The 23,224-nt window shown below is 50.1% G+C and overlaps 1 protein-coding gene and 1 pseudogene across 1 annotated transcript in view; both read right to left on the bottom strand.

Annotated features, from left to right (window-relative positions):
- The window catches only part of ATPsynF (ATP synthase, subunit F), a 48,439-nt gene that overhangs the window by 8,966 nt on the left and 16,249 nt on the right, over positions 1 to 23,224 (bottom strand). The window contains exons 3-4 of the mRNA XM_068374170.1: positions 22,047 to 22,162; positions 812 to 905 (exon numbers count right to left, since the gene is read on the bottom strand). Coding sequence (XP_068230271.1) covers positions 812 to 905; positions 22,047 to 22,162 — 210 coding nt within the window. The remainder of the gene's footprint in view (positions 1 to 811; positions 906 to 22,046; positions 22,163 to 23,224) is intronic.
- On the bottom strand, positions 10,356 to 10,474 carry LOC137641743 (5S ribosomal RNA; annotated as a pseudogene).

Below are 23,224 nucleotides of genomic sequence, written 5' to 3'. Positions count from 1 at the left end.
CCAGGACTCAACCATTCAACATTGCTAGACACAACTCTTCTATCTGGTCGTGACAAAGCTGCACTTAAGCTAACCATCTAACCAATAAATGATGAGTGTTTGTATCCACATAGGAACAAACAGAATCCAAAAAGACTATCTAATGAGAACAACTGTTAGCAGCAAGGCAAGTATAAAAAATAAAAAGAAAAAAAGTAGTTCACACAACCAAGTACCCACACAAAAAATTTAGAATACCAAATTAAACCCAATTAACTGATGAATTATGGTACGTACCACTAATAATTATAAAGAAACCCAATTGTTAAGATAATTACATAAATAACTACAAAGTTAACCAGTGATAAACACCAACAGCTATGTATATGTTACAATGTAAAAATCCCACTTTTAACTAATTGGAGAATGAGAGATAAGAAAAGAATCCATCAGATACCAAATAAAACTAATATTAGATTGACACTTGGTAGTGGTAATCTACTTTTAAGAAACATGGGGTTATAATAATGCTTGATAGTCATTTATATTACAAAATTCCACATGATGAGATGGTTACCCAATAATCTAAATGGGGGCACTATAGTACTAATGATTTCATCAGTTTGTTTGAATGAAGACTTCCTCACACATGAATGACGGAATTGTAATGAAACTTAAATTTATAATTTCCTTTCACATAAGGAAACAATGAACTAAGAATGGCCTTCCAAATTTTCTTTTATAAAATCTTACAAACTGAATTAAAAAAATTATAAGATTAAAATCCCACAGAGCTTTCGGAAAAAATGACACACATTTCAAAATTACTTACCCATCTTTCCATAGTTGATAGCATAGAAAAAGATCATCGATCCAACAGCCAACTGTGCATATGGAGCAAAGCCAGTTTTCTTTGGCAATACATACTGAAAAAAGTAAATACAATATCTATGTAATAAAGCATCATTACAGATTATTTTCCATTATAATAAGTGATTACGTAAGCCCAGTTACCTTAAGGGTACATAACTATTAAGAATCAATCATGAAAAGTATATTAAAACTAAACATCTACAGATCTATACTTCAAAATATAGTACTATATATAGTAAGATTTTTAGTTGATATTGCAAGTATGTTCAACTGGTCAAATGTAAATCAAAACTACAATACTAATTAAATCAACCCCTGCATAACTTCTCCTCCATTTTCTTCTTGTTACCAGTATTATTATGAACCAAGCTGCAACTCTAATTGAAATAGCAGAATGCTACAAGCCTTAAGGGACCCAACAAAGAAAGCAAACTGTACAGAAAAATAAAAAAAAAATTATAAACTTAATAAGAAATATGAAAATGACATATATACAATAGAAGTACTTTCAACTTGCACCCTCCGGACTTTACTGTTGTGGGATAATCAAAAGTGCCGTTGTATAAGGTGATCCCTTGAAAACGCTATAAAACTTTTTCTAACCACTTATTATACCCATGTGGCCACAAACATTCTTAAACACACTAGACATAGAAAGAAAAAATATACATGGCTTAACACTGTTAATGATGGGAGAAAAAAATTACATTTATCTACTCCTGCAATCTCGCATATTTTGAGACTCCCAAATAATGATTTTATCACGTACAGTTAACTCCCTGTTAACACGAGTTCTGTTATCTCGATTTTGAAGATATATTCTGTTAACATAAAATGTCCAATGTTACACAAGTTGAATTTCCCACCTGAGAGCAAGAGAAATGTTAAGAAGAAACTATTTAAGCTTAGACAAATAATCTTATAGTTTTCAATGTAGTACCCAAGAAAGTAAATCACACATTTTAAGTAATTTGTATTTTTCCTAACAGTACTTACCTCGAACTACTTTCTTAGGAGTATCTGGGATCTAAGATACTCCTCCCTAACCAACAAAGAATTTTGCACAGTTCCCCCTATCTCCGTTTTCCCTTGACAGGTCACTCCGTGGCGGATGCATACGTGCCCTGAGATGACCCGGAGTCAGCGCGCGTGGGTGTGCTACTAGGTCTTTGTCGCCAGTAAGCATATGTGATCTACTTCAAACTCCTGTAAGTCACCCGGGCAGGATGGGCGGGCAATAACACGAAAGTAGTTTGAGGTAAGTACTGTTAGGAAAAATACAAATTACTTGAAATTTGTGATTTGTCCCAACACGGAGTACTTACCTCGAACTACTTTCTTAGGAGACTTACAATTTAGGAGGCGGGGGTGGACTTAACAGACCGGAAGACCCACCACTACCATCCCAGGACACGACCTAGATAGGAGCTAGGTCCAGATGACACAAAGAACAGGGTAGGAGAGTCAGGGGAAGCACACAAAAGTCTACTTGTATGTATAACTCATCTTTATGCATAATCCAGACATGGGCTTCCACAACATCCATCTCTCACATGGGAGGAGGGAAGGAAAGGGAAAGGGTAGCAAGGAAAGGGGAGTAAGGAGGAAACTTGTGTCACTTGCAATTACTTCCCTCGGGCTACCTGGGGCTTTAGCCCTAAACTTGTTGCAGGGCGGAAATCATTGGCCCAATGGAGAAGGCATCCAGGGACTTCCTCATGCAGTCTTTCAGGTAGTGGGCCGTAAAGGTGGACTACCTGGACCATGTGCCTGCTCGCATGATTTGGCCTACTGCCATGTTGCTGTCAAATGCCATAGAAGTGCTAAGACCCCTAATATCATGGGATGCGGGGTACCCGGGATTGCAGACCTCTCACTGGCGTAAGTTCTCTGGATGACTTGCCAAAACCAGAAGGAGATTGTGTTCTTTGACACTGCCTTCTTTACTGGGCCTGACGAGACAAACAGACTTTTGATGCCCGGCTGGAGTCTGGCTGTCCTGCTAAGGTATTTTCTGACTGTTCTCACTGGGCACAAGAGCAAGTCTTCCGGGTTGTCAGAGTGAGGGATCGCCAGGACCGAGAACCCCTTGAACCTCGGGTCTGCAATGGCCGGGTTCTGTGTTTTGGCCACAAATTCAGGCAGAAACTTAAAAGTACAGGTCCTTCCACCCTTTCGAGTGCGAGACCTCGAATGACAAGCCGTGGAGCTCACTCACGCGCTTGGCTGAGGCCAGAGCCAGCAAGAACACTGTCTTGAGGGTGAGGTCTTTATCTAGGATATCCTTGAGGGGTTCGAAGCGAGGCCTTGTCAGAACCTTGAGAACCTTGGCCACGTCCCACTGCGGGACCCAAGAGGCACGGGGGGAACAAAACTGCTCGAAACTTTTGATGAGCATGGAAATCTGGAGAGATGCCCTCAGGTCGATGACTGTGAGTTGAAAGACCTGCCCCAGGGCTGCTTGGACCCCCTTGATGGCTGGAAAGGAGACCCCCAGGTCGTCCCTCAGGTGGACCAGGAAGTCTGCAATCTTGTGGACTGATGCATCCAGGTCTCAGATTCTGCATGGCACACCACTTTACAAACGTGGCCCACTTAGCCTGTTACACCAAGCTCGAGGACTTCGTAAGATACCCTGACATCCTTGAAGCTGTCTTCTCCGAGTATCCTTCTTACCTTAATAGACGCTTGATAACCTCCACGTGTGTAGCTGGAGGCACTGAGGGTTTTCGTGGAACCTCCGAAAGTGGGGCTGGTGCAGCAGATCTTCCCTTATTGGTAGGGGCCATGGACGAAGGGTGGCCAGGTCCTGTAGATCCGCGAACCACTCCCTCTCCGGCCACCAGGGTGCTACCAAAGTCATTATTGTAGCCCTTGATTGTTTGAGTCTGTTGAGCACCTGCCTGAGAATCCCGAAGGGGGGAAAGGCATACGCGTTGAGTCCGTCCCAAAAGTGCTGGAAGGCGTCCTCGAACGCTGCTGCCGGGTCTGGCACAGGAGAACAGAACACGGGGAGCTGTGTGTTGAGCCTTGTGGCGAACAGGTCTATCACCGGTGAGCCCCACAACTGTAGGACCTTCTGGGCCACTTGTGGGTGTAGGGACCACTCTGACCCCACTACTTGCACTGCTCTGCTGATGCCGTCTGCTAGAACGTTTCTTTTCCCTGGAATGAACCTGGCTGAGAGAATAATGTGTTTCCTCTCGGCCCACTCCCGGATCTGAGCCGTGAGATCGCACAGCTCCCTTGACCTCAAACCTCCTTGTTTCTTTATGTAGGCCACCACAGTGGCGTTGTCACACATGAGGGCTATTGTGTTTCCCTGTAGGCGATGGGCGAATATTGCGAGGGCCCTTTGAACCGCCAAGAGCTCGAGCAGGTTTATGTGGAGGAGTTTCTCCTCTGGGGACCACTTTCTATCTGCTGTCTCTTCGAGCAGATGGGCTCCCCACCCCTCCTTTGATGCGTACGTGAAGAGCAACATCTCCGGAGGAGCTGATGCGAACGGCACCCCTCGTAGGGTGTTCGCCCAGTCGGACCACCAGCGGAGCATGTTTCTGGTGGCTGGAGTCATCGTGAGTAAGGACTGAGGCGGGTCTCCCGGTGACCAGAGGTCCTTCAGATTCCACTGGACTGGCCTCAGCTTAAGCCTCCCCTGAGGAACTAGCTTCTCTAGCGAGACCAGGTGGCCCACGAGTCTCTGCCAATCCTTGGCTCTCATTGGTGCATTTGTTAGGAATGGTCGCATTATATGGTCCAGATTGTCCAGCCTCTCGAGAGGGGAATGCCCTTACTATTTGGGAGTCCAGGACCATCCCTAGGTACGTCATCCTGGTGGTGGGGACCAACTGGGACTTCTCTAGATTGATGGTAACCCCCAGTTCTCTGCAGAACTGTAACAGCTTTGCCCCCTGATCCTTTAAGGCTGAAAGCAGCAACCAGTCGTCGAGATACCTGATCAGCCTGATGTCCAACTTGTGTGCCCAGGCTGATACTACGGTGAATACCATCGTGAACACCGGAGGAGCTGTTGACAGGCCGAAGCAGAGGGTCCTGAACTGTAGAGACTGGGTTCCTCACTTCACCCTGAGGAACTTCCTGCTGGAGGGGTGTACAGGGATCTGATAGTAAGCGTCTTTGAGGTGCAGGGACATCATGAAATCCCCTTCCCTCAAGGCTGCCAGTACCGACTTCGGCGTGTCCATCTTGAAGGACGTCTTCTTGATGAACTTATACAGGGCCAAGAGGTCGATGACTGGTCTCCAACCCCCCGTAGCTTTCTCCACCAGGAAGAGCCGGCTGTAGAACCCCGGGGATGATTCCCGGACGGGTTGTAGTGCTCCTTTGTCCAACATGGCCGACACCTCCTGCTGCAAGGCTGCTCTCTTCATATGATCCTTGGGGGCCAGCCACTCCGCCCGATGCCCGGGAATCAGAGGGGGAGGCCCTGTCAGGAAGGGAATCCTGTATCCCACCCCGAGTACTGCCACGGTCCATGGGTCCGCACCGTTGTCTTGCCATGCTTGCCAATGTGATTTGAGGCATCCACCCACCCGTGGCGTGGGAAGGTGTAGGGGGCCTCTCTTCCTATCTCCTCCTGGGGAGACAGTTTAAGCGACCTCGTCTTGAGCCCTAGTATTTTTGTCTAAAGGAGGCCTGGGCTGGGGCACCACCTCTGCGGGAGGGCCACAAGGACTGATGCCAGGAAGGGGAAAGGGCCTCCTGTCTAGCTGAAGGGCATCTTGCTGCTGGCTTCCTAGGCTCAGCCGAGTCTTTCAGTTTCCCCACTCTTTCCATGGTTTCTACTACCATCTGTAGGGGGAACAGGGTCTCACCCCACACAGGAGCATTCCTCAGGAATTTGGCCTCACGTTCGGGAAGCCTGTTAAGTTCCGTATCCCCCCTCCTTAAGATCCAGTTTGCTGTCAGAGTCAAAGACTGGAACGTTAAAAACTTCATGGCTTTGCCCCCCCAACGTATGAGCTCATGCAAGAGAGCTTGATTCTCCGGCACCGAGAGATCGTGGGAAAGTTGGAAACCTGCTAAGGTGCATGCCCACCAGTCAAACCAGAAGGCCACACTGATGATGTCCTGCGACGTGTCCTCCATCATAGTGGCCTCCGCCCGAGGGAAGACCACTGGGGCGGTAAGTATCCTGTCGTCTCCACTGCCTTGGCTCAGAGCCGCGACGGCTTCTTCCAGTCCGAGGCCCCGCAGGCAGTCCGTCTGGCACATAAAATTTCTTCGGGGTCCTCAGTCCAGGCAGGAGCTTGAAGGACAGTTGGGACCTGAGGGAGTTCTTGTGCCCCGAGACAAACCGGTCGACGTGGTCCATGACCAGGGACACGTCAGGAGCCACCGGTAGGGTCAAGGATGGTTTCTGCTGTACCGGGTTGTCTACCATCCTACCCAAACCCAAAAGCCAGGCCTGCTCTGAGGACGGTTTGGGCTCATCTAGCCTGTGGTGCTGCCGAATCAGTGCCAATACTTTCCTGTAAGAGGAAACTTCATCAGGCAAACATTCTCCTGTATCAACTAAGCCCGCTGCCACTTTATTCTCCATGTCGGCTGTATCCTCGATCATGGATGGATCCGTGGGGGCGTCCGTATCCCTGACATCGGGCCGGTTCGATGGAGCGGCTGCCTCCATCACGGATGGAGGCTTCGAGGAGGAGGTAGCCGTCATGGGTCTACCCCCACCCGGAGGAATCCGTGGAGAGTGACTTCCCTGCTGTGCCAGCGGCTGCATCCGATGCTTGGATGGAGTCGGTGAGACTTGGGTGTGGGAACAATGCTGCCGTGCTCAGCCAGCGGCTGTCTCCGCTGAATGGATGGAGCCCGTGACTTGCCGGGCAAGGGCAAGGGAAAATTAGCGTGTGCTAACGGCTGCATCCGAAGCGTGGACGGAGCCGAAGACACACTGGGCAAGGGCACGGGAGCGGCTTCAACAGCCGCCGAGGCAGGCACTGAAGCGCCAAGAGCCCGGTTCGACCCGCAAGGGAGAAAAACTACCTTATCTACTTTTGCCCTCTTCTTTCTGGAACTCTTCCTCTTTGCAACTTTGGCCTTCTACTTAGAGGGGCCTGAGTTCAAACTCGACTTCTTTTTCTTTTTCCTCATCTCCTGGTCACTGGAGTCTTCCGACGATGAAGAGCTGGAGGACGAGGTAACGTCCGAGGAAGACGAAGAAGAGGAGCAATTACGAGTCCTCTGCCGCCAACATGGGGGCTTGCAATTGTGCTACCGGAGTGACGGGTTGCACGAAATCAGGCGGTAGCACAACGGAAGGCGCGAGTAGTGACCCACATGAGGCAAACCAGCCAGAAAACACTTCTTCTTGCCGCATGGAGTCGGGGTCTGAAAAGCATGTGGCTCGTCTTTCTCTGTCTTGATCGCCTCCTGAAACCGCTGTACCTGAAGCACTGCCACGATTGGGGGGAAGGAGCTGGTGTTCCTGACCTCCCCCACACCAGGTCCTCACTCAAGACGGGTCCTGCGGGCACCAGAACCTCGTCTACAGAAAGCACTTCCGTCACAACAGCAGACTCCACACTCGTCTGCGTAGGCATAATGCAATTAGATTGGTTAACTTCATTTCTGTAAAATGACAAATTCGAAGATAATTTGTATTTTTCCTAACCATACAAACCTTAGCTATTTACATTGGGTTTACCTTTTAGCGTAGCTGAAATGGCGAGCCATTATAAGTTAACGAGGGTGTATTACCCCCAAGCTAGTTAGCAGGGGGGTAGGGGAGTGGTAGCTAGCTACCCCTCCCCCCCTCACACACCGGTGAATTGCTTCACTTTCACTTAGAGGTAGGACTTGTCTTCTTGGGGGACAGGGCTGGCGGGCAAATATATGTAAATAGCTAAGGTTTGTATGGTTAGGAAAAATACAAATTATCTTCGAATGTCATTTGTTCCGTAACTGAAATACAAACCAAGCTATTTACATTGGGTGACTTACCCTTAGGAAGGGTGGAAAGTCCCCAGCCATACTGGCTTTGGCATTACCCGGGGACTCAGAATCCGAGTGAGTCGCACTAGAGAAAAGGAGTCCCTGCACCTCACAAGTTGCAAGGAACTGTGTGGCCTACATAAGCTTGTGTGTGAAGGAAGAAGTGTGACCCGTCCTAGGCAGTTGACCTGGAGTTCCAGAAGGAACTCTGGGTTAGGACGTTCCCAATACCACCTCGTCAGGGTATGGGGGACGCGACAGTATTGACTCAATACTCGGAACACAAGGAAGCATGGTTTACCTGCAGAGGTTTGAGGTCAGCTATGCAGAGACCAGGATGCTGCTTCCCAGTAGAGGGGATGATGAAGAAAGAAGTAAGGGCCAGACATACTTCTTTCGTTCATGCAGACTAAAACCTGATAATGCCCTCAACCTTCTGCTACCTGTCCAAAAAGGAGCCTGAGGTTAGACCAGCTGTTGTGTAGCCACCACAGAGCGATAGAAACGTATCGATACTCCTGTGGGTCACGCCCTGCAGGAAGCGGGCTGCGAAGGTCATTAGACGCTTCCAGACTCCAGCTTGTAGCACCTGCGTCACAGAGTAGTATTACTCGAAGGCGAGGGACGTTGCGATGTATCCGACATCGTGCTGTAGGGCGACGTGACGGGGGAGGGTCTGGATTCAGGTCGAGATGAATGTCCCTGAGTCCGAGCTGAAGAGGTATACAGTACTGGTGACTCTCCCCCGTGTCCTTCTTGTGCTCCCAACCCGGCTGCACGTGAGGACAAACTGCAGCTGTTCCCAAAGATAACCCCTCGATTCCTTTACTGGCAAGAAAGAGAAGGTTTTGGGTCATCAGATAGAGAATGGAGACTCAAAAATCTTGAAGGAATTGGACCGAAGGGCTGGGACCCCAAGATTCTGAGTCTAGCCAACAACTCAGGAGCGAACCTGAATGTTGCCTTCCCCCATTCCTTAGAAAGGGCGGAGTCGTACGAGACCAAGAAGGTTGCTTACACACTGGCCGCGGCCAGAGTGAGCAGGAGCCCCAAGACGGAATACAATCAGAAGCCTGACGTAAAGGGTCTTGAGAAGATCTCTTAAGGGACTAAAAAGTCCGAGAAATGCTCCATGTTGGAGGTCTCACTCCGACTAGGGCAGGGACGTTCGCAGCTTCGCATGAGCGAGGAAAGGTCCAGCGGGAAGGAAAAAGTTATTCCTTTAAGCCTGAAGGTCAGGGAAAGGCTGAGCGACAGGCTTCATTGCAGAGAGCGGAAAGGAGTTTCCTCCCGCCGAAAAGCAATAAGTTCGTTATTGCTGGAGAAGAGGCCTCAAGGGAAGAGGTATATCTCCCACGACACCAACCACAGAAGACTCTCCACTTTGCCTGGAAGACCCCTGCGGATGACTATTGCAGATGACGCGACCTCCGCCCTGCGACTGTAGCGGGTTGTCTCTTCTTGAGGAGGAGGCGTAGTGTCTCCAGGCATGAAGCCGAAGCGACGCCCCGGCTCGTGAAAGATGTTGCAGTGTGGTTGTTTGAGTAGCCTGTGCCGTGGGAGAAGCTCTCCCGGGAGTTCCGTCAGGGGAAGCAGAGGGTCCGGAAACCGTTCTGCGAATAGTCCCAGTGGAGCTCTAAGGGCTATTGAAAGGTTGACAGACAACCTGGTCTTGTTGAGACCCATTCTCAACAGACAACAAAGGAGGGAAGACGCAGGCGTCGATGTTGTCCCACCATCACCGGAATGCATCTTGCCAAAGAGTCTCGGGGTCTGAGACTGGGGGGGAAGAACAGCGGAAGCTTGAGGTTCCAAGCTGTCGCGATCAGGTCCCCCAGGCCAGGACTTGCTGGTTACTCAAGGCCAAAGACCCCCAGGTACACTCTCTCTACGAGGCGCTGCTCAGATAGTCGGAGAGAACATTCCTCTGCCCAGAATGAGCGAGCTGATGGTGGTATTGAGAGGATCTCAAATCATCTCAGTATCTCTACTGCAAGATGCGAAGGCATGAAAATGCGTCCCTTGCTGGTTAGAACACGCCAGTACCATGAAGTCGTCGCGCACGGAGCGACTCGGCAGGAGCTGTGGGATCTGTAGAGGGGCCAGACTACGGCCCCTAAGCCTGCCTGAATGATGGAGAGGTATCCTTCAGGTCCTGACCATAGGCCTGGAACGGAACATGCCCCCCCCCCCCTTTTCTTTGACGAGTCCGAGAACAGCATAAAAAATGTGGGGAAAGGACGAGAATATCCACTCCCATCAAGAGGTTCCATAGGTCAACACCCATTGCAGGTCTAATTGTTCCGCTGGTTCCATAGGGGCCAGAAAGTCCGGTTAATCATTGCTTTGAAACCACCGAAACTTGGGCCACCCCACAGGGAACTTATCCTGAGGCGACCATTCGGAACTTTAGACGGGTCAATGAGAAAAAGAGACCTAGGAAACGTTCCAAGGTAGGGCTGAAAGCTCTGCCTGACTGAAAACAGGTACTGCGACTCTCCTCAGCCTTGCCACAGTCAACTGAAGGGAAGGCTCGGAGGAGGCGGCAACAGAATCTGGCGTCCCCAGGCGGTCACCCATCCAAGTACCGACCAGACCCGATGTTGCTTAACCTCGCTGGACGGACGAGAAGCGGGGTTTCCAACGTGGTAAGGCCGTTGACTCAATCTCATGGCTAGATACTCCAGATGTTGAGGCCGAAGAAGAGAAGGCTCCTAGCAAATTACCATGAACCCCCACTCATGGTAAGGATCCGGAAGCTTGTCCCGGCGTTGAAGAAGGTCGAACCCGAGCCTACCGGAGTTGACCAGACCTCCAAAAGGCGAAGGAAGCGGAAGCCTGCTCCTGAGCGGCCATGAGAAAAGCAGGGAAAGTTCTCTGGGGAAAAACCTGCGATGCCACGGCGGGATCGCCACACTGCATCTTAAGCAGGAATACCTGTAGTCTAGACTGAATTCCAAGAGCTTCCTGGAAGATGGATGGAATGGAAACTGAAAGTACCCGTCCTTCCGATCCAGGGCCTAAGGAGTCCTGTCGCCTCGTTACCAGTCTGATCGATTCTGCTGTTCCACGCTGGACGAAGTTTGTTCGACAAACTTGATCAGAGCTGAGAGGTCGACTACGGAATTCCCGTCTCAGATACTTTCCTAAGAAAGGATCGACTGAAGAAGCCGGGGGGTGAAGCCTTCGACGATCCTATGGAGGACCTTCTCCTAAGGAATGGATCAATCTGCCCAAACGGGCAAACTCTTGCCGACCCTATGGCATAGAGGTTCAGTGACACTGAATTCGCTGACAGAGACGGCAGGCGCGATATCCTTGGCTGATCACGGAGATCGTGCAGGAATCGGCATCGAGAAGCTGTTATCCTGATGAGTAACCTTAGGCATCCTCCCAGCGTGAAACCTGCAATGGGGGGTTACCAATCCTAGAGTTCGTGAACTCTGCCGCTCCCTCTAGGATTATGCCCCCTTGGGAGAGCCTCCCGTGCTACCTGTTCCTGACAGGAGGGGACTGCTATTGGACACCTTGTCTCAGTTGTCGTAGCCGGTCCGATAACTTAGGCCGACGAGGCTGAAAGAAAGAGGCGCTCGAGCCCTGCAGGCCCTGGAAGAAAGCGCCTTGGAGGAGTGAAAACGGAAGTCGACTTCCTCCGCATAAACCGCTGTCTATGTCTCTGTCCTTGGGCACAAACAAGCCCTTCCCAAGCATGGAAGGGTGTCCGAGGTTGTCGACATCCACGGATGAGACACCCGAAAGGAAGCCCTTGGTCATTGCGTCCAGATGGTCCAACATCGAGCTTGCCCGCAAGTTCGAAACTTGGCGACGGAACGCCAAGGTGCTTGAGCCCGCAAGGAGGAAAGTACCCATGATCTTCCTGTAGCTTCCTTGAACAAAACCTCGGGTCGCAACCGAGGAAGTAAAGGACCTGGTAAGCCCCTTTCACGAGATGGAGAAGAGGAAGGGGTAAACCAGTCACCCCTTGGCCGATGGAAAACCCTTCCAGGGAATGACGGGGAAGGGCTAACCCAGGTTCTGGAAAGAAGAATGTTGCTCAGACCTCCCTGAAGATTCTTCCTGCTCTTCCGTGTGCCATGCTCTGCGTTTACGGGGTGTGGCCGTGTTCTGGAAACACGCTCCAGAAGACTGGCCATGCTGCGAAACCCCAACGGGAATCGCGGTCGCAATCGTCCTGGCGCCCCGAGCGATGGTAAATTAATGGTTGGCGCGTGGCCGAACGTGGAAGCGCCCATGCAGGAACGCAAACGAAAGTGCGCGAAGGAGCACAGAAGGAGGGCGAGCATGGTAGGAAGGGCGAGAGCTGGTGGTCGGCGAGCAATGGATACTGCAGAAATCAAGCCGACGTTCGCGCGGCGCAACACCGTCGGGCCGGGCGGCGCGGCGCAACACCGTCGGGCCGGGCGGCGCGGCGCAACACCGTCGGGCCGGGCGGCGCGGCGCAACACCGCCGGGCCGGGCGAGCGCTAGATCGCTACTGATGGTGTCCAGGGGAACTGACACGCGTGGCAGATCGATGGCGATCGTTGACGCGTAAGAGATCGCTGACGAGCAGGCGAACGTTAACGCGTCTATGGTCGCTGGCGAGCAGAAGGCAACGCGTGGAAGCCTGTGCATAGAAGAGTCCTTGTCCAAGACCTAAACCGAAGTTCTAGATCGCGAGGGCGAACGTGGGCGCACAGGGCGCGTAACAGGAACCAACAGGAACAGTAGAGATGATCATCATGAGAGCGCTGACGAACAGGAGAGCGCTGGCGAACAGGAAAGCGCTGATGAGCAGGAGAGCACCTGTGCGCTAACACTGAGCAGGAGAGCAGAAGAGCGCCTGTGCGCTAACACTGAGCAGGAGAACACAGCAGAAGGGCGCGCAGGGGAACCCTGACACGCAAGGGAAGAACCCCCGTGGGAGGCAACCCTTTGCCCCGAAGGGATCGTTGTCCGTCGGGAGACTGATGTCCGTCGGAAGACCGTTGTCCGTCGGGAAGACCGTTGCCCGTCGGAAGACGAGGTCAGACTGCTGTCCATCTGCACCAGGGGCGGAAGATCAAGAAGGAGGAGTTGTAGGCTGCATACAGAGATTCAAAAAGGCACCTCATAGCACCCTTATAGGCAGATGGGAGGCCCTTACGATGTAGCCGACGGTGAGCCTTACGGCGAAGGAGGCCAACAGCAACAACAGCAGAAGAGTCCTCCGAAGAGGAGTCTCTATGAGTGTACTCTCTCACGAACGAAAGAGAAACACTTCGTAGAAGAGACGGGTCAGCAAGTGACCTAAAAGGAGCAATCCTCCGAAGAGGGGCTCCTGCAGTTGCCCAGCCCCTTGAGCGTAACTGCAGGTGCGACCGCTCAGCACCAAGAGCATAGTCGCACGAAAAAAAGGCAAGAGAAGAACCCCCCAAAAGGGGAAAAACTCAAGCCTGGACAGGAAAAACTTTCCTCGGAAGGAAAGTTACCCACCCAAGGAGGAGAGCCTCCCGAGTGTTCTAAAATGAACTGGAGAGCTGTCAATCATCACGGGAATACTTCCAGAAGGAGGAGACACGCCCCTGACGAAGATCTATAGGGGAGGCAGCAACAGCCGAATCCCCAGGCCTCAACAAGACAGCTCACTCCGTTGTCATATTACAGAAACGAACTAGATCGGTAACTGTAAAAAATAAAACAAAAATCATTAGTTAACATTCATTCCCCAGGGAAGGCTCCGAAGAGGAATCCCGAGGGAAAGGAACACAAGAATTACACGACAGGCACGTGCCCTCACAACCACTTACACTCAAGGAAGGAGAGCTGTAACCAACACAGAATTATAACAATTATAATCATGTAACTATGAAATTATGTAATTTAAAAATGAATGAACACTAAAGAAAGAACGAAAACCCCGAAAGGAATCGTTCTACAAAGCTGAAAAATCAACAAATACAATTAGATTCATAAACTAATTGAGAAAACGTACGGCGTAGCAACACCCCCCACACGGGAAGGAAGCTACAAAGGCGTAGTAAGTAACGTAGTAAAAGGGTGAACGACCTCAAAAGAGAGAGAGAGAGAGAAAGACCGAAGTCAAACTCGATCACGACCCATGAAATTACACCATGGTGGCCTAACTGCCGAGGGCTCCACGGAGATATTGTACACTACACAAACAAGCACAAACTCTGAAAAGGAAACTTACTAATTTCTATACTCAAATATATACATAAACATGAGAAAATGTTTACATATATATTGAGTAAAAGAAAAGTAAGTGATTAAGACAAAACAACAATGGCTGCCAAGCGAGGACAAAGACAGACGTCTGTCCATGTCCGAGCCAAAAGTGAAAGTGAAGCAATTCGCCGGTGAGTGAGGGGTAGCTAGCTACCACTCCCCTAACCCCCTGCTAACTAGCGCGGGGGTAATACACCCTCGTTAAATTCTAATGGCTCGCCATTTCAGCTACGCTAAAAGGTAAACCCAACGTAAATAGCGTGGTTTGTATATCGGTTACGGAACAAACATATTTACTACATAACGGATTTGCCAAACATCTCTGCTTTTCAGAAGTAAACTTCAACATCTGCACCACTGCAGCTTGTCCAATTACTACTCAGGGAATGATAGGGGCTGGCATTAGATCAATGAAGTATTGGACTGATTACTAGGAAATTTTAGTGTAGCAGCAGCCTTGCATAATTGATAAACCATGGTTTAAAAATGTCATACATATGAGCAAGTCTTTATACTAGAGTAATAATTGTTTTGGGTGAGAACAGCACCACATAAATATACATTCTCCAACTGCTTATTGCCAATGTTCAGATATTTGGAATACTAAATAAGGATCTCCAGTGCCACTCTGACATTGCTGAAATTTGGCATTGCCACAACTATCATTATCCTGGATATCAATACTGGAAATCTCACAATATTGTAGTTTTCCAATTCACCAACAATTGTCATCACATAACTAAGAGATTTATAACATTAAATATAAAAAATTTTAAGTAATTTTTATTTTTCCTAACATACTTACCGAGAACTACTTTCTTAGGAGTTACCTGTTACCTCCTCTCTACCGACCAGAGTTTTTGTGTAGTGTACCCCCCACCCCGTTTTCTAAGGAGGCCTACCCCCGGCATTAAGGAATGTGCCCCGAGGGTAGGCTTATCGTAGGTCGATGTCCGGCCGGGTCAGCATCTTCAGTAAGTTCTATTGGATTAGCACAATGCTTGCAAGGGAAGAGAGGCACTCGGGGAAGCATGGGAGGGCCATTACCCGAAAGTAGTTCTCGGTAAGTATGTTAGGAAAAATAAAAATTACTTAAAATTTTTGATTTGATCCAACACGAATACTTACCTCGAACTACTTTCTTAGGAGACTTACACTTTAGGAGGCGGGAGTGCTATTCTGACCCCCTGACCCGGGAAGCGGAGGCCAAGAGGCCCAGGGATAACGGTACCTACTAGAAAACGGATGCGAGGGTAACTACACAAGAGTTCACGTTAGTGTCTAAGTACTCACCCTTTGAAAAACTTCTTCTGATGCTTCTTCCAGTAGCGTAGTCGTGAAGAATGTGTTATCCAACGGTATCAGTTGGTACTCCCCGATGAGGCTAGGAAGCAACTGGGTAGGATGGAAGGAAACCGCACTTGTGCCTACCGGTTGCTAGCCGTGATTGCGCCTGGGGCTTTTACCGTTACACCGCTTGGAGGGCGGAGATGACTGTTCCAATGGAGAACCCGTCTAAGGACTTCCTCGAGTAGTCCTTGAGGTAATGGGCAGTAAAGGTTGACTGGTTCGACCAAGTACCTGCTCGCAGGATCTGACCCACTCCCATGTTTTTCTCAAAGGCTAAGGAGGTGCTCAGGCCCCTGATGTCATGAGGTCGGGGGATGCCTGGCACTGCTATGCCTTCTTCCTTGTAGGCTCTGGCAATAACTTGTCTCAACCAGAAGGAAATGGTGTTCTTGGACACTTGTTTCTTATTAATACCTGTGGATACGAAGAGGCTCTTGATGCCTGGGCGGAGATGAGCTGTTCTTTCCAGGTATTTTCTAATTGTCCGTACAGGGCATAATTTCAAATCTTCTGCATTACTCGTCCTAGGGATGGCAGGTATTGAAAAACCTTCGAACTTCGGATCCCAGACTGCTGGGTTCTGAGTCTTAGCCACAAAAGAAGGCACGAACTTGAAGGATACTTCTTTCCACCCCTTCGAATGAGAAACGTCATATGACAGACCATGGATCTCACCCACTCTCTTAGCGGACGCCAAGGCCAGCAAGAAGACGGCCTTGAGGGTGAGATCTCTGTCCACGATATCCTTCAAAGGCTCAAAGGGGGGACCACACAACATCTTCAGGACCTTGGCTAAGTCCCACTGGGGCACCCTACTCGCCTGTGGGGGGGCAGGACTGCTCGAAACTCTTGACAAGCATCGCTATCTGCCTCGAGGACCCCAGGTCGATGCCCTTCAGGAGGAAGACTTGGCCTAAGGCGGCCCGAACCCCTTTTAAGGCTGGGATTGACATTCCCACCTTGTCTCTAAGAAACACCAGAAAATCTGCTATGTCTGGGACAGAGGCCTTAAGAGGTTTAATGCGCTTCTCAGAGCACCACTTCGTGAAGAAGGCCCACTTAGCCTGGTAGACCGCGGCTGATGACTTTCTCAGGTATAGCGACATTCTCTTAGCCGTGGATTAAGAATATCCTTCTTTCTTCAGGAGCCGCTCGATAGTCTCCAGGCGTGAAGACGTAGGGAGAGTGGGTTGTCGTGGAGCCTGAGAAAATGAGGTTGATGCAGAAGGTCTGACCTGTCGGGCAGAGACCACGGTGGTTGACTCGCCAGGTCTTTTAGGTCCGCGAACCACTCTCTCTCCGGCCACCAGGGCGCTACCAAAGTCATCTTTAGGTTTCGGGCTGTCCTTACTCTGTTGAGCACTTGCCTTAACGTGAAAGGGGGAAAAGCGTACACATATAGATTGTCCCACTTGTGCTGAAAGGCGTCTTCTAAGGCTGCTTTCGGGTCTGGTACAGGAGAGCAATATACGGGGAGTTGGGCGTTGAGTTTTGTTGCAAAGAGGTCCATCACCGGGGAACCCCAACGTTGGATGATGAGCTTGGCTGCTTCCTGAAGAAGGGACCATTCTGTCCCTACTATCTGGCCCACTCTGCTGAGGCCGTCGGCCAGTACGTTTTTCTTCCCGGGAATGAACCTTGCTAACAACGCCACTTTGTTCTCTTCTGCCCAATCTAGAATTTTTATGGTGAGATCGCACAACTCCTTCGACTTCAAGCCTCCTTGTTTCTTTATGTATGCCACTACCGTGGCGTTGTCGCACATCAACGCCACGGTGTTTCCCCTTAGCAGACTCGCGAAGTGTAGGCAAGCCTTCTGGACTGCCTTCAACTCCAGGACATTGATGTGGAGTTCCTTTTCCGTCCAACCAGGTCCCTCGTGCTGTTTCGTCGAGGAGATGGGCTCCTCACCCTTGGTTGGAGGCGTCTGTGAACAGTAGTAACTCGGGGGGGTCGCTCCTGAAGGACATCCCCTTGAGTGAGTTCGACCGGCAATGCCACCATTCCAGGGAGGGTCTCGTGTTTGGTAGGACTGGGATTAGAACTTGTTGTGAGTCCAGTTGGCACCAGAGGTTCTTCAGGTTCCATTGTACGGCTCTGAGCTTTACCCTCCCTTGGGCAACTAGTTTCTCCAATGAGACCAGGTGACCTATCAGTTTCTGCCAGTCTTTCGCTCTCCTGGGACGCTCCGACAGGAACGGCTGAATGATATTCATGAGGTTGTTTATTCTGTCCTCCGAAGGGAAGGCTTTTCCCAGAATGGTATCTAATGTCATTCCCAAGTAGTTCATTCTGGTGGATGGGGATAGGTTTGACTTCTCAGGGTTGATTACGATGCCCAGATCCTTGCAAAACTGGAGGAGTTTCATCCCTTGTTCCTCCAAGAGGTCCTTTGAGGCGGAAAGAAGCAACCGGTCGTCCAGCTATCGGACGAGGCGAATGCCTCGTTCGTGAGCCCACACCGAGACAGTCGTGAAGACTCGTGAACACCTGGGGCGCTGTTGACAATCCGAAGCAAAGGGTCTTGAATTGCAGGATCTGGGAACCCCATTTCACCCGGAGAAACTTTCGACTCGAGGGGTGGACCGGAATTTGGAAGTATGCGTCCTTGAGGTCTATGGTCATCATGTAATCTTCCTCCCTCAAGGACAGCAGGACTGACTTCCGAGTGTCCATTTTGAAGTCCGTCTTCTTGATGAATTTGTTGAGAGCCGACAGATCTATAACCGGTCTCCACCCCCCCATCGCTTTTTCTACCAGGAACAGACAACTGTAGAAACCCGGTCCTGGGAGAAGAACTTCTTCCATGGCGCCCTTCTCTAACATGGAGGACACCTCCTCTTGAAGGGCGGTCCTCTTCAACGGGTCTCTAGGAGCTAGCCATTCCGCCCGGCTGGCCGGGATAAGAGGGGGTGGTTCCGTTAAGAATGGTAGTCTGTAGCCCTCCTTTAGTACGGACACTGTCCAAGGCTCTGCTCCGTGAGCCTTCCATGCTTGCCAATGAAGTCTGAGGCATCCCCCAACCCGAGGCTTGGGCGGGGATAGGGGGCCTCCCACTATCTTCTTCTGGAGGAGCGGCCTGATCGGCCTCTCCTAGAGGCAAAGTAACCCGACCTGAAGGAGCTTGAGGGAGCTGGAGCTCCCCTACGGGGGGGCTGAGGCATTGAGAACCAGGAGGAAGAGGGAGCCTCTCTCCTCGTAGTGCTGGGAGAGGCTTGGGACGTCGCGGCACTATCCGAGACGGACCTCTTGTAGGGCGGTCTCCTAGAAGGCGTAGGCCTGGGGTTGTTAGACTCCTCCTCCTTTGAGACCTTCTCCATGATGGTCTCTAGTTTCTTCAGGGGAAACAAGGACTCTCCCCACAAGGGTAAGCTCCGTATGGCCCCCGCTTCCCTGTCTGGTACCTTCCGGGACACCTTCGCCAGTACGGTCTCTCTCTTACGGAGTACCCAGTTAGCCGTCAGGACGAGCGACTGGTAAGTTAAAAATTTTAGGGTTTTACCCCCGGAGGTAATAAGGTCTCTCAGGAGGCCTTGTTGGTCAGGGTCCGCGGGGTCGAACGAGGCTTGTACCCCTACTAAGGTGGAAGCCCACCAGTCCAGCCAAGAGGAGACGTTCACTAAATCTCTCGACATTTCCTCCATCATGGAGGCCTCTGCTGGCGAGAAACAGACCGGGGCCGAAGAGGCTCTATCGTCTGAGACGCCCTGACTCAGGATGTCGATGGATGATTCCACCTTACAGGGGCCTGGGCGACGCCCCTCCGGCACATATACTTTGCCCTGAGTTTTGAGGCCCTGGAGCAATTTTGAGGAACTTTGGGTTTTGGGGGCTTCGGCATTACTAGCCACCACCTTGTCTACATACTCCTGCCCTAGGACCAGATCTCGGGCTAGAGGAAGCGCTAGAGAAGTCTTAGGTTGGGTAGGGGTCTGCATAATCCTTAACAGGCTTGACCTCCGGTAATCCTCGTCCGTAGCTGTGGGTTCCTCAATTTTGTGGTGTCTTCTGATAAGACCAACCACCCTCCTATAGGCCGAGTCCTCCGTTGGTGAACCCTCCCTTCTGTCAGCCGAGGTCTCGGCTTGGGGTCGGGGAGCTGGGTTACCGGGCACACCGACTGGACGTCTAGCTCTTGGGGCCAGGGGTGCCATCCTACCGAGGTACTGGATTTCATCTGCGGGGACGTCCGCACCAGGGGCCTGGGTTAACGCAGGCATCGCTGATTCAGCGGGGACTCTCGTCCGCTCAAGGGCTCTGGGTGACAAGGACGCGGTTCCCGTGGGCTGACCCGGCAGCGGGAACCGTTCCTTCCGACCCGAAGGCCGCACCAGCTGGGCTGGTTCGGCCAGGCCGCCCGACAAGAAGCGCGTTTCCCCCCGCTGGGCGGGGTGAACCGGAGGCTTCGAGGAATTATGCCTTCCTGTAGAGTCCTTTCTGTGAGCTTGGTTGCGAGGGTCAAGGTCGTGTTTTGAGGACAGCATCCTTGGCGAACACTCTCTGGACCGGTGGTCCGGGGAACAAAGCACCCTTTAGTCCCGGGGTACGAAGACCCAGTCGCCATCAGGAGACCTACTCCTCCTATACTTACGTCCTGGGGAGCGGGAGCGCTTGCTACTGTACCTGGAGCGCGACCTAGAACGGGAACGCTTGCTCCTGGACCGCTCCCTCCGACGACGGTGTTTTCTCCTGACTTCCTCACCCGACGAGAAATAATCATCCGACGAACCCGACGACACTGTACTTATCGTATGTCGGCCGGTAGCGGGAACCGCGGGGGACTTCTTCACGAGTTGAGTGCCCGAGGTCGACGGCTGAAGGAAATCTTCGGGGACTTCCGTGAGGGGGGCTGGGAACGATTCAAGGCGCTCCATGCTAGGGAGCCAGGGGTCCAGGCCCACTTCCATCCTTAAGGGTGACCTACCCGGCGTCTTCGGAAGCCTCCAACCGAAGGCATCATTACCCGAAGATCGTAACTACTTCTGGTTGTCTCCGCCTACCGAAGACCCTGAAGCACAGGCCCACTAGGGCGGTGAAGACACAGACACCGCGTTACTACCCCACAAGGGGTCATCAGAGGACATGTGCCCCCCAAGCACAAGGGCCGACTCTCCGGATGCACTACTGGGTTCTTCACTAGCCCTAGAAGGGCCCGCAATCGGCACTGCACTTTCAATAGGTTCTTGGGGAAGGTCGCCTTGTTCCTTCTCTACGACAGACTTACCTCGTCCTCTACTCTGTGTAGGGGACGGCGAAACAGAGGCCCCGTCGGACCTCTCACTGGGTGATGGGAGCGGCGAAGTAACACTAGCTTTTCTGGGGGAACGTTTAGCCGATTTTCTCTTTTTCGTACCGTAACGTACCCACTGGATATCACTCCAGTCTATACACTTGGGGCACGTATCTGCTGACGAACAAACCCTTCCCCTACAGGAGGAGCAAAGGGAGTGAGGGTCCACTTCAGGCTTGGAGAGGAACGCTCCACACGATTTACAGGCCCTAGGCCCCGGACAACGGCGGATTTGCTCCATAATGCACACACGCAAGACAAGCATGAAGGGAATCAAGGAATACACTGGGTAAGCACACGGGTGGAAGGTGAACACACAGGAACACCCGGGAAAAGTACACAGGAAACACAAGTTACCACGCGGGGAACACGTGGGGCACTTAGAACGCACACAAAGGATCGATAGAGAACGAGGGCGACGTGTTTACACGTCGCGACCAGAGAACTTACTGAAGATGCTGACCCGGCCGGACATCGACCTACGATAAGCCTACCCTCGGGGCACATTCCTTAATGCCGGGGGTAGGCCTCCTTAGAAAACGGGGTGGGGGGTACACAACACAAAAACTTTGGTCGGTAGAGAGGAGGTTACAGGTAACTCCTAAGAAAGTAGTTCGAGGTAAGTATTCGTGTTGGAACAAATTTTCATTTTGTTTCTATTTTTACTGTATATATATATTTCTGAGTGGGGATACCTTCACCTGGTGAAAGGGTTTGTGTATCTCCAAGATCAGTAGAGCTGTACTAGTCAGGCCACCCATACTAGATTGGTTTGCAGTGAGCGATTAGACAAGTCTCTCCAACACCAATCCGATGTGGCTATCGTGGTGATGAAAATGGCCAATGCCCAGACAAGAATAAGGACATGCCTGAGGCATTTGTGTTGCAGTGGACTATAAATGGCTGCAATTTACAAGGGAGGAAGTCCTGTACTATGGACAACATACACATGAACATGTTCTTAATCAGATTTTGAGCAAGCAAGACTACAAAATTAAATTCTTGGGATGGCAGTGGGATACATATAAAGTGAGGCAGCTGTTAACAAAAGCATGTTCACAAAATTATGCGAAAAACTATTTATAAGGACCAAGTGGATAAAAGAGCAACCCAAAGATGACCATGATATAAAAGTCCCTCATAAACAAACAGAATATGGTGTAGAAAAGTAATTTACCAAAGATCACACAAAGGAAATGATCATGACTAATTAAGCATTCACAGATTCCTAATGATCTTGTCTGAGGAGCTATTCAAAAACCTTTCCTTATAAAAAAATCAACTAACTTCCACTACTAATCTTTCTAAGTCTTTTCTGATACAGTAGTCCCCACAAAAATTATAGAAAAAAAGTACCAAAACTCACCTTATGCTGCCACCTCCAGAAAGCCCTGGAAATGGCGCTGGGAATGCCTCCAATGCTGCGGCGACCAAGCCATCCTGGAAGTTCACCGAGTTTCACTTGTCCAAAGGGAATGTCAGCTGAAAGAACACGAAAAAAGCAATGCTAAATATTAATATGATTTACTCAAAACATTGCATATTGATAGCTTTTAGGGATTGAACAAGTAGTGCAGGTTACATTTTGGAAAAAATAAGGAGAATACATGAGCACCTTGAATATCTACACAACCTACTTCAAAGAAATAATTAATAGAAATTTCCTACATCAAATTAGCCAACATAAAATGCCAGTAACTCATTTACAGTTTATAAATACTATGAATATTTCTACAATTCCCACTTTCCTATTACCCTCTTTCATCCATCATCATCTCTTCGTATGCCTATTGGCGCAAAGGGCCTCGGTTAGATTCAATACTTCTCCATTCACCATCATCTGCTTTGAGCTTCATAGTCCTCAGCCATGTAGGCCTGGGACTTCCAACTCTTCTACCACCTTGTGGAACCCAGCTAATTTGATGAACTAGGCCTAATCTCTCTTGGGGAGTGCGAAGAGCATGCTCAAACCATCTTAACCTACCGTTCATCATGATCTCATCCGCATCTGGCACTCTAGTAATCGATCTTACAGTTTCATCTCTAATCCTTTCCTGCAATATCCTTCAGAGGGTTTTGTTCTCTAACGACTCATGTCCATAGAGTAACACTTATCTCACTAAACTGATCTATAGTCTGATTTTTATATGTAATTTTGGGCAATTTGATTTCCAAATTTTACTTAACCTAGCCATTGTCTGATTTACCTTTTTTAATCTTTCACTGAATTATAAAGACTCTTTATTGAAGATCAGTTCCTAAATATTTAAATGATTCTACCTCATTAATCCTTTCTCCTTCCAATATTTCATCTTCCATTGCACACTCCGTTCTCATCATCTGTCTTTCTCCTATTTATCTTCAGCCAAACCTTGTGTGATATTTCATGCATTCCAGTAAGCAAGTATTGCAAATCCTGTGTTGTTCTGCTAACAAGGACAACATCATTAGCATACTCTAGGTCTGCTAAATTCCTATCACCAATCCAGTCCTATCCTTCTCCACCATCTGACTGTTCTACGTATTACAAAATCCATAACGACG

This window comes from Palaemon carinicauda, chromosome 5, assembly GCF_036898095.1.
Source record: "Palaemon carinicauda isolate YSFRI2023 chromosome 5, ASM3689809v2, whole genome shotgun sequence".
Taxonomy (NCBI): Eukaryota; Metazoa; Arthropoda; class Malacostraca; order Decapoda; family Palaemonidae; genus Palaemon; species Palaemon carinicauda.
The sequence above is the reverse complement of the archived record's forward strand: the minus strand, read 5'-3'. Positions and strand labels throughout refer to the sequence as shown.